Source organism: Aspergillus foveolatus (assembly GCF_047715535.1).
Source record: "Aspergillus foveolatus strain CBS 279.81 unplaced genomic scaffold BDW70scaffold_111, whole genome shotgun sequence".
Lineage (NCBI taxonomy): Eukaryota > Fungi > Ascomycota > Eurotiomycetes > Eurotiales > Aspergillaceae > Aspergillus > Aspergillus foveolatus.
In genome coordinates, this window is record NW_027396175.1 from 1 (window position 1) to 10055 (window position 10055).

The following is a 10055-nucleotide window of genomic DNA, read 5'->3' on the forward strand; positions in this document are numbered from 1 at the left end:
AGACAAAGCCTCACCGCTATTTTTGATATAGAAATGTCATGTGACACTTATTCTGTACACCAGGTGTACAGGATAAGACTGCTGGCTGGCTTACGCCACGTGATATTGTGGCTTGGCCGTGATCTTCAACCCCTGAGGATCTGACCCGTCAATATATCATATCGTGATTGAGATATGCAGAAGAAGAGACCTATTGTCAAAAAAATAGATAATTAACCATTATATGGCATCCAATCCTTAGTAGGCTATGTTCATGTAGCTGATGCAGTTCCCTTCTGCCCTTTCCCCTTTAAGCGTACATGTGTATCCACAACAATTTTGGATATCACGTTACTTGTTAGGCGGTGATCTAGGCGGTATATTGTTACATACATGACATTTCAGTTCTTTCGGTTTTCTCCCAACAGTCTGCCGTAAGCCCGATCTCACGGCGTGCAGGCTAAGTATAGCAGTACCTTCGATGCACGCTCAGCCTCGTGTTGCTTTCTTCGGCTTATGCTCATTTCTTTGCTTTTTACTGCTTGTGGTCAGTATAGATTTCCTCATGTCATCCCGCTTGTCTCGCAGTCCCATCTCAACTCCTTCTCCCCGACTTTCTAACCCTCCTAATTCCACTCACCTGCGTTATCCCCACGGCCATTACCACCATGCTCCTAACCCTAACAGTCCTCTTTTTCGGCCTCATCGGTATCCTCGTCAGCTTCCTCACCTACCTCTTCACTCCACCCCAGTCCTTTCCTAAGGGTCTCCCCACAATCCCTTTCTACTACACACTTATCCCGCTGCTAAATCAGACCCTGAAGCGCCCCCCTTCCGACCAAGTCACCCTCTACTATCGCTACCTCTCTACCCCTCTGAGAACCCACGGCGCCGTCAAGCTGTTCTTTGGCGGCCGGTGGAACATCCTCATCACAAAACCGTCCTACATTGCCGAGGCCCTGAAAAACGAAGATCTATTTGCGAAAAGCGGCAATCAGAAGAAAATTCCCCATAGCGTTCTGGCGCAATACACTGGGGATAATATTATATCATCGCATGGTGAGAACTGGAAACTGTACAGCAGCATCTTCAAGCCAGGCTTGCAGCGGGATTATGATCCGTCTGGAATCAGGAGGAATGCTTCCCTACTTGTGCAGTTGATCGGCCAGGATATCAAGAGAAAGAGCCCGGTGGATGTCAATCCGTTGATGCAGCGGTATGCATTAGCAAACCTGAGCGAGGTACTGCTGGGAACCACCTTCGACGTAAGTTTATCGTTCTATGATTCTGGGACTTACCGGAAAACTTGCTGAGACGATGCGTCTGGCTTAGACACTGCAAAAGCCGGCCGCTTCTCTGCACGCTTTCCAGCTCCTCATCAAGCCCAAGATCTTTGACCCGGTCTTCCTCAACTTCCCTGTTCTAGACTACCTCCCCCTTCAAACCAGGGAGGAGGCTAGAAAACTGGTGACTAGGTTCACTGATGAGCTTGTCGAGACGGTCCGAAAGGGCCACGCAACCTGCGACCATGAGAAGGAGCACACGAGAAATCTGGGATGTCATCTTCTATATGCCTGTGAAAGTGGTCTATTCACCGAAACGCAGCTGCGACATAACATGATCAGTGCGTTTCTGGCGGGACACGAGAACCCACAGCTGTTGCTGATATCAAGTCTGTTCTTGTTGGCTGAACATCGGGTGCGCTTTGTATTCCTTTTACAACTGGGCTTCGGTGGGCTAACAGCAGGTAGGATATGCAGGAGAGCCTACGCGCGGAGATCTCGGCCCTCAACGACCCGGAACCGGCTTACAACGCTCTATCATCCTTGCCCCTCCTTACATCCACAATCTACGAGGTCCTCCGCCTGTACGCGCCAATCAGCCAGCTGATCAACCGCCGCACAACGGCTCCCGCTCTCCTGGGGGGAGAGATTCCCATTCCAGCAGGCACATACGTCGGCTACAACGCGTATGCTACAAACCGGGATATAGGCTTCTGGGGTCCAGACGCCAACGAGTTCAGGCCAAGCCGGTGGGGAAAGACCATGGAAGAAATCAATGCACTATTCAGAAGAGCGAACGCAAAGGGCGCGTTCATTAGCTTTCACGGCGGGCGGCGCGCTTGTTTAGGGCAGAGGTTTGCCCTGCTTGAGGGGCGAGTTACTCTTTCGAAATTGCTGCTGTGTGTTCGGTGGGAGATTGATCCTAGCTGGCAGAGAGGGATGACGCCAGCCGGGCCGTTATATGCGCGAAACCTGCAATTAAGGTTCTCGAGCATCAGCGGTGCTGGGAAGGCGGGGGCACCTTGAATGAACATAAACTGGTTATAACTATAGATTTCAAGATTTCAGCTAAACGTGTATCTGTATAAATCCTCGTCTATCTTCAGGTTTTGTGTAAGGTTGGATACTGCACTAAGCAATTGCTTTGCATTTGGCGCAAGTAACTCTATGTGTGTATATATATATATATATATATATATATGCACCGTAGATAATTCTGTCGGATATCTCATAGACCCAGAGGTGCAAGGTGTCTCCGTTTGCACGACCCCCCTATGCAATCGGATCAATATTGAGATCGTTCGATCAGTGTGTATTTATAGTTGATGCTCATCGAAGTTACTCCTAGTTCTTTAGACAATCAATGCACTTGACGATCTACTCGTTGACATATTAAACGACAGGTTATGAGCCCGGAATGGCTGTATAAGCCCGGAGTCCGTTTGTATACACAAACGCCGGCCATAAGAAGTTGGTTCGATGATCGATTCCCACCTGTGGTATCTTTTCCGTAAAGCCAGATCCTAAGCAGGGGGATTAAAGGTAGCTACATCCTAGCTACAGGTAAACCACCAATGACCCAAGGGACAAAACAGGCAATCAGCCGACCTTCTAGGGGGTGTGTTGGAAAATAAGGACCGGCATATTGCCAATTGGCTTTTATGGCCTAGCTGTAAATGCTGACAAATTCTACCCTAGAACCCTTTTGCACAACTACTATCACCAAGCATTCGGGTTCACTCAGTACAGGCCGCTTGACCAGTGCACAATAAACCTATAACTATATCAAACTCGGAAATCCCTCGAGTCAACAGATATCTGACTGACTGAAACTGATATGGAATGTCATGTATATGCCGGCTTACGCCACGTGACATCGTGGCTTGGGCGCGACCTCTAACCCCTGAGGATCTGACCCCTCAACAGATAGACAGAGTGTGGAAGAGTGAAGAGATCTATCGTCAACAAGATAGAGAATCAATCGTCATATGGCATCCGATCCTTAGTAGGCTACGTCCGTGTAGTTGATACAGCTCCCTTCTGCCCTTTCCCCTCTGAGCATTCACAACAGAAACTACCTGTCTCATGTCGCGTAACTACAAAAAGCCAGGAGCGGCCTAAATCAACGACCCGAGGACACTGTACTTGCAGCGGTGCCCAGATAGTTACCTCATTATGATAGTCAACAGTACAGGGAGTAAATGCTTCTGCATTCAATGACTGGGTGCCTAATTGCACTGTCCCGCTGAGTTGGACAGACCAGGGCTACATATACCTTAGAGCTTCCCACCCGCCCACTCAACAATCTCTCATCTAGAGACTGATCCACAAATATGTTCTGAATACTTCAGACTACGACTGGTGGTGAACCACAATTTATCCGCACACCGGATCATGCATCTCATAACCTGATATCGCACATTTAATTAAATCCACGAGTATTCCTCCCCACGCACCGCGAGACTGCCAGCACTATATGCCCTCGCAGCAAACATTGACAACGGATGAAGAGTAGTGAAAGTCCGTACGTGACGCTCATAGGTTTCCTCCTATCGCAGTATATTTCAGTAAGGATTTTGACGGCCCGAGCGTTTTCCTAGGGGCAAGAGAATATCCAAATGGCCGCTGAAGTAAATGTCCTACTTGGTGGCGTCGTCAGGGCGGCGATCTCATAGACTGCGCCGAAGGTACCGTCTACCCTTGACGAACGCGGAGCGGAATAATTCACTAAGACAAGGGGAGTAAAATTTGAGAATTACCTGTCTTAGGTATTTTCGGCTACGGAGGATGATGTGTAAACGTCCTCGAATGATATGGCTGTGAGATAGAGATAATTGTGGAGATGCTGAATAAAACCCAGTGGATCCGCCCTTTGAAGGGGGAAAGAGTCAGCTATGCCGACCTTGCTCAGATAGCGTTTCTGAAACGGTCAGAAGGTTACCGGGCGTGTTATCAGAAGTATATAACAGTTTTGGGAGAAAGAGGTCAGGGCTATTTTGCAGGTCTGCTCGCTTTAGCTTGTCGAAAGAAGTTGAAAAAGTGAGGGTGGGAGGGTTGAGACTGCGAGTTATTACAGGTCAAATAAATTGATTACTCCTCGCTAAGACTGCTTGGTACAGCGCCATGGGGACGGGAGCGACTGTGCAGGTCTGTGTCTAGAAAAGAAATTAAGTGTGGGTAGGCTTGCCTGTCTTTGGTTTCACCATATTGAAGCCTTTTTATCTTTCCGTGGCCTGTCTCCTTCCAGTTAATTTTTTATTTTTCTGGACAGCTCGCGGAAGACTAATGAGTAATGCATGCAAACAGCACTTTAGGGAACTGTGTTTTCATTAACCACAAATTTCGTTTTACTCGACAGCGTGCCAGAGTTTCGACCAGCCCGGATCTTCGGCTACAAGGTGAAGCTATGGGGGCAGTATCCTGCCGTTATACCTGTGGACGAGAGTCAGCATGGCGCGGACTCGAACTGTGTCGTTGAAGGATTTGTCTATCGTGTTGAGAGCGTGCAGCACGCCGAGCGTCTTGCGGAGTATGAAACGGGGAATTACCGGCCAGGAGCTTGTCGGATGGTTTATCCTGACGGCCCCGCTGATGAACTGAAAGGCAGGCCTATTGGGGAACAGGGGTATGTGTTCCAGTACGTTGGAAATATGAATGATTTGAATGGAGGAGGGTTTGATTTGGGCGTTTGGTTGAGTCGATGGGTAGGGGCGCGACTGTTGGCCCTGAAATTAGGGCATGAGCGGCTAGTTTTCTTCCCCAGAAGACGGGGTTACAGTACATGAAGGATATTAATAAGGCTACTAGATAAACGAATCCTGAAGAGATGGCAACTAGCGTACTGATGGAAGTGGGAGCCCTGAGAGAGTGTCTCAAGTTTGTTGACTAGAAACCTTATCCAGGGCAAGCACCTTCTGGCGCGGATGCTGCGGCGCGGTTAACGATATATAAAAATAACCATTATGGGACTGTGGTGAGATATCGTCAATGACCACGCTGGAGGAGAATTTCTTTTAAATCTGGCACTATGGCCGAATGGTGCCTACGGGTGCTAGTGTCCACAAGGTAGGGTTTCCTCAGCCGATGTACCAGGCAACCGCTAGCTCTAACAGTGGTGACATTCCCAGATGACTCCGAAAATCAGCCAAGAGCGAACATGGCTATGGAGGACGTGTCTGCACTAGAAACCCAAACCAATATTCCCCTCAATATTAGGTGTAATCGCACTCTCCCCACGGCGTTGGAGATCGAACGCACACTACAGCAGTACCGGCACGCGCGCTACGCCCGGGTTCGGTCTGTCTACGCGATGTCGACGATGCTAGTACGACTCCATGCGAGAGATGGTGTGATTCGGACCCTGGTCGGCCGGTATTGCATCCTGTACCGGGGGGATCTCCCCGCGGACCTGACGGCCAGGGTGATATCTGGCGGGTTGGCGAGTGTGTTTTTGTCTAGAGAGGGCTGAAGAGAGTATCGCTACGGGCGAGGGAAGGCGTTAGCTTGGTGGAACGGCTCCCTCGTGGCTCTCGTTCTTCCTCATCTGCTTCTCCAGATCCATGTCTGGTATCAATGGCCTAAATTCTAGCATAGCGTTGAACGGCATCGGCTTCTAAATAATGTAGGTGATGTACGCACATGTAGTTGATATTCCTCAGTCCGTCACACTTTCCACAGCAAATATACATAACGCACGACTACGGCTCTTCTTCTCGGGATCCCCAATCTTTTTTTTTTTTTTTTTTTTTTCCCGGCCGGGGGCGGGGGCACGTTAAAGTCACCCAAACTCGAGGCCCTATCATTGCTGGTCTACCCGATGTTAAATACCCACGGAAGCACTGGTAATCCACAGATTAGAAGTCCAGCAGCCCGAGAACCTCTTTCCAAGCCAGCACTGCAAGCCTCGTCGCTCGGGCGGAGAATATATCTGTGGTGCAACCGTAGCAAAGTCTCCATGAGCGTAACGAGGAACGACGGATCGTAGCCCCATGTAGCTACTCTATCAACGCCTGGCTGGAAGGGTCCACAGCAATACAGAGCTGGCTTCTTGACTTTTTCGTGATTTATTGACTCGGGATGTACAGCTCAATGAATTGGGGAAAATTTATGATGATACATGGAGCTTCCTCCTAGTGAGGAATACATTATTTTTTACATTGTATCAAATTTACAACATCAAAATTCTATCGCTAGAGTAATCCCATTACAAATCTATATACTCCTCACAGCACTAAACAACGTTGCTGCTATGAGCAAGGCTTGCATTTCTGTTATAAATATGACGCATTTTCACAATTCAATCCTAAAAATAACCTTCATCAAAAGCCCCGAAATCAGGACAAAACACCCCTTAGCGGCGATGGTGACTACAGCGTGTTGGCTAGCGGGCGCGGAGGCCGCTGGCCATAACCTTGCCCAGTGCTCACGGAGCATGCGATAATTCCAAAACGGACCTACGAGAGCGAGCCAGCTCAGAACCCAGCCATACTGCAGTATCAATCTGGAGACGCTAGGTGGCTGGGTCGTATATTTGCGCCGCGAGTCTGGGTCCATTTTCGTGCACAGATGCTGGAGTGCGTCCTCCACCATGATTATCGCTGCGTTGGACGCAAAGAAGAAGAGCGTACCCAATGCTTCCTGGTTATCTGACTCGAGAAATGCGCCGATCGCGTGCATCAAGCCGGACAAGGAGAATGTGAGGCCTAGGTGCACATATCGCTCGAGGGTAGATGGGCGGCGAAGGCCGAAAACGCGTAGCGTAATGAAGGTGCTGCAGCTCGTTAGTGGCCAACGGACGTTTTGGTGCCATGTCTTGCTGTTTCGGTGAGTTAAAGCATTAGCATCAAGAAACTGGAAATCATCGGAAATCCTTACCCCCAAAAACCGCGCACTGTATACGCGTCATGAATGCTCCCGAATAACGGTGGCCAGGCTTCCGCGCTGGTCAACCCAAGCAGCACACAAAAGGTCGATAGGAAGCGGTATGCGATGTCGATGCCAAAATGGGCACAGAGAAATGTCGGGATGAGTGTCACCATAAGTCTGGCGAACCAGTTGGCACGATTCAGAGTGAAGACTTGGAGTTCCGCGCCTTGACCGAAGTATCGATCACGCATAGACTGGGGTATGCAGCTCATTATATCAGACACGAAGCTGAGAAACAGTAATTGCCACAGTGCCACACACATTTGATACCCGATAAAACTCCACCTGGTGCTCTTTCTCAAGCATGCCGGCGCAGGAGGTATTCTGGCGATCTGGTGCTCGGACTGAGTCCCTCGAAGGCACGACATGTAAAAGGCCGCCTGGCGGTATCGAGACAGACGGCTCTCCTTGAGCGTTGATCCACGTTTGATTCTGCAATCGACTCGAGTGATGCAGAGGAGGTTGATAAAATGTAAAGTAAACAGGAATACCAAACTTGCCAATCCGTCGCCAGCGCCACGGTGCACTCTGGTGCGCGTATTGGATGCAGCTCCCATGAAAGCCAGCGCCACAAAGCCTGGAAGACTGAAGACGCGGGCCAGTGAAAGCGGGGCTGTTTCGGCCAGGACGATAAGAACCCAGAGCCAGGAAAGACTGAGATAGGTAATAGAGTCATTTGTGGTTGTAGGGACCGGTCTCAGGAAGTATTTTGCCATTGTACAATTCCCGGACCTGGCTCCAGACAGTGGACTTTTTCGGGAGATTAAGGAGGGTGGAATGCATATTAACAAGTAATAAAATGACGTGACACGAGCTCTGGAAAATCTTGTATGTTTTGTAACACCAAGTCCGGAGACTAATGGCAATGTTCCATCTTCTTGAGGACATCAGCAAGCCCGGATACCATATTGAAGGCCAGGCCAATATGCAAAGGTCCAGCATTCCCCGAGTTTCAGGGCTCGGAACATGGTAGAGGTATTGATATTCATTTGGAAAGAGAGTCCGCCCCAACTTTGATCGCAGTTTGAAGGAATCAACATTTACACCTAAATATGAGAACTTGTGAAACCGACGCTGGAAATGGCCGCAACTGAGGCCATAAACGGCCGCATTTCCACCTGTAACTTCCCTCAGCGAACCGCTGCTCTAGCACTCGAGTACGTGCTACATGTCACTATCCTGCACCGGCCAAGCACGGTTAGTCTACAGCGACTGTAGGGAGAAAACTGAAGAAACTGAATATTATTGCTGAGGCAGTTGACCGCCTGTATTTACTTGAAATTTAGGGCCATTATATTCTAATAAATGAATAACACAAATTATAAAAAAATATAGTTCTTACTATAAGTATATATTAATCATATAATTTGAAGATACTATGAGGATTACTCTGGAATACACGAAAGCCCATGCTGCTATTAGCTTGCTGTAATCTAAAATAGATTGGATGTACAGGACCTCACGAGAGACGCTTCTTCCAGTTTATGATGAGTACTGGCGGCGACTTTGCCAGTACTTTGATCTGTTTGCCGGCGCGGTCTGAATGGCAGTGTCTATGAACAGATGCGGCAAGTAAGTTAGTTTTTCTTTGCCCCTAAAACTCCACTGTTAACATCAGTGGTAGTTTAAGTAGTGCCCGGAGAGCGAAACATCCCAGGCGTATGAAGAATGCCACCCTTGATGTTAGTGTCTTCTGCATCTGATATCACCATCACTGGATATATTTGAGCCTTTTCCGTCACGGGAGCATGATTGACCAGTTCGCCATAGTACATCTCTGGTCTGCCATCTTTGTAACGCGACTGGGTGTATTGAGTCCTCCAAAGCTTCCCAGAATGGCCATAAGTCATCACTGGGCAAACGCAGACGCGGGCAGACTTTTCAGAGCGACCTTCCCAGACATGTTTTGGAGTTTCTCGAATCTGAAGAACATCCGTTTTCCAGCGCGAATCCGCCGAAAGAACGAATGCGCTAACCATCTTCCAGACTTAGTCTGCTACCGCGCTATTGAGCTCTTCATTCTTAAAGACCCTGATAGCAAGTGTGATGTCCTCTGTGCCATCATTGAGTATAACAATATCAAAGGCCGACCAGAAGGTGCTGACGGGTATGCGAATATGTAGACAGCTAGTTGCTGAGACTAACTCTTTTTCTCAGAACTAAACTCTTCATTTATGGTGATTATCAAGTGTCTTATTGCATAATTAACCAAATCATCTCATTAGCTTTTCGTGACTGGGCTTTCCCGTAGCCTTGACTCCAGAGTTGATATGGCGGCTTCGATTTCCAGCCGTGCAGCTAGCTAGAGTCCCAATCTATATTCTCACTATCACATTCAGATTCTGGTCGATCGCAGTTTCGAGCCCCTCCGGTAGTAGCATTCGCCATTTCATTCTGGTTTTCTGAACACCCCACGAATTAGTCATTGTGTTTACGGAAAGGCTTTAGAACTTACCCATAAAGGAGGTGTCAGGATAAAACTCAGTATCCCAGCTACCAAGAAGAACAACCACACATTTCTCACTGCCTCCGTAATTTGCGGCGCGATCAAAATTCGCTCCGATTCCGAGAGCGCTTTGTACGTTCAGCTACTGGTCCCGGCGACGAGCAGCTTGTCTTGCTGTCGCCTCCATATGCCGCAACGTAGGCATTCATTCCGCCGTAATCATCCCAGTTGTTCACCAAAGGAATAATGCCGCCGAAACAACAGAATCTAGACATTGGAGGCCGTACTCTCCAGTGTTGATAGTTGAACGCTGTCCGCATGGAGCTGAAAGTAGACAGTGCCATCGGCAGGAACGGTGTTCACATCGTTAAAACCCCAGACACAGAGGATCTTGAGGCCCGATTCCGCCAAATGGCTCATGG

The 10055-nt window shown here is 48.7% G+C and overlaps 3 protein-coding genes across 3 annotated transcripts; 2 read left to right on the forward strand and 1 right to left on the reverse strand.

The window, feature by feature from the left end:
* Window positions 1–525: 525 nt before the first annotated feature.
* BDW70DRAFT_166107 (cytochrome P450) lies at window positions 526–2288 on the forward strand (the record flags this gene model as incomplete). Its single annotated transcript, XM_073741904.1, has 3 exons — window positions 526–1244; window positions 1312–1677; window positions 1731–2288. Exons 1-3 carry the CDS (start codon window positions 648–650, stop codon window positions 2286–2288), a joined length of 1521 nt encoding a protein of 506 aa, XP_073591254.1. The 5' UTR covers window positions 526–647.
* Window positions 2289–6508: 4220 nt separating this feature from the next.
* BDW70DRAFT_154189 (wax synthase family protein) lies at window positions 6509–7903 on the reverse strand (the record flags this gene model as incomplete). Its single annotated transcript, XM_073739787.1, has 3 exons — window positions 6509–6529; window positions 6633–7077; window positions 7137–7903. 3 exons carry the CDS (start codon window positions 7901–7903, stop codon window positions 6509–6511), a joined length of 1233 nt encoding a protein of 410 aa, XP_073591255.1.
* A 1119-nt stretch (window positions 7904–9022) lies between these two features.
* BDW70DRAFT_164476 (uncharacterized protein) lies at window positions 9023–9310 on the forward strand (the record flags this gene model as incomplete). Its single annotated transcript, XM_073741481.1, has 2 exons — window positions 9023–9122; window positions 9174–9310. 2 exons carry the CDS (start codon window positions 9023–9025, stop codon window positions 9308–9310), a joined length of 237 nt encoding a protein of 78 aa, XP_073591256.1.
* Between the last annotated feature and the right edge of the window lie 745 nt (window positions 9311–10055).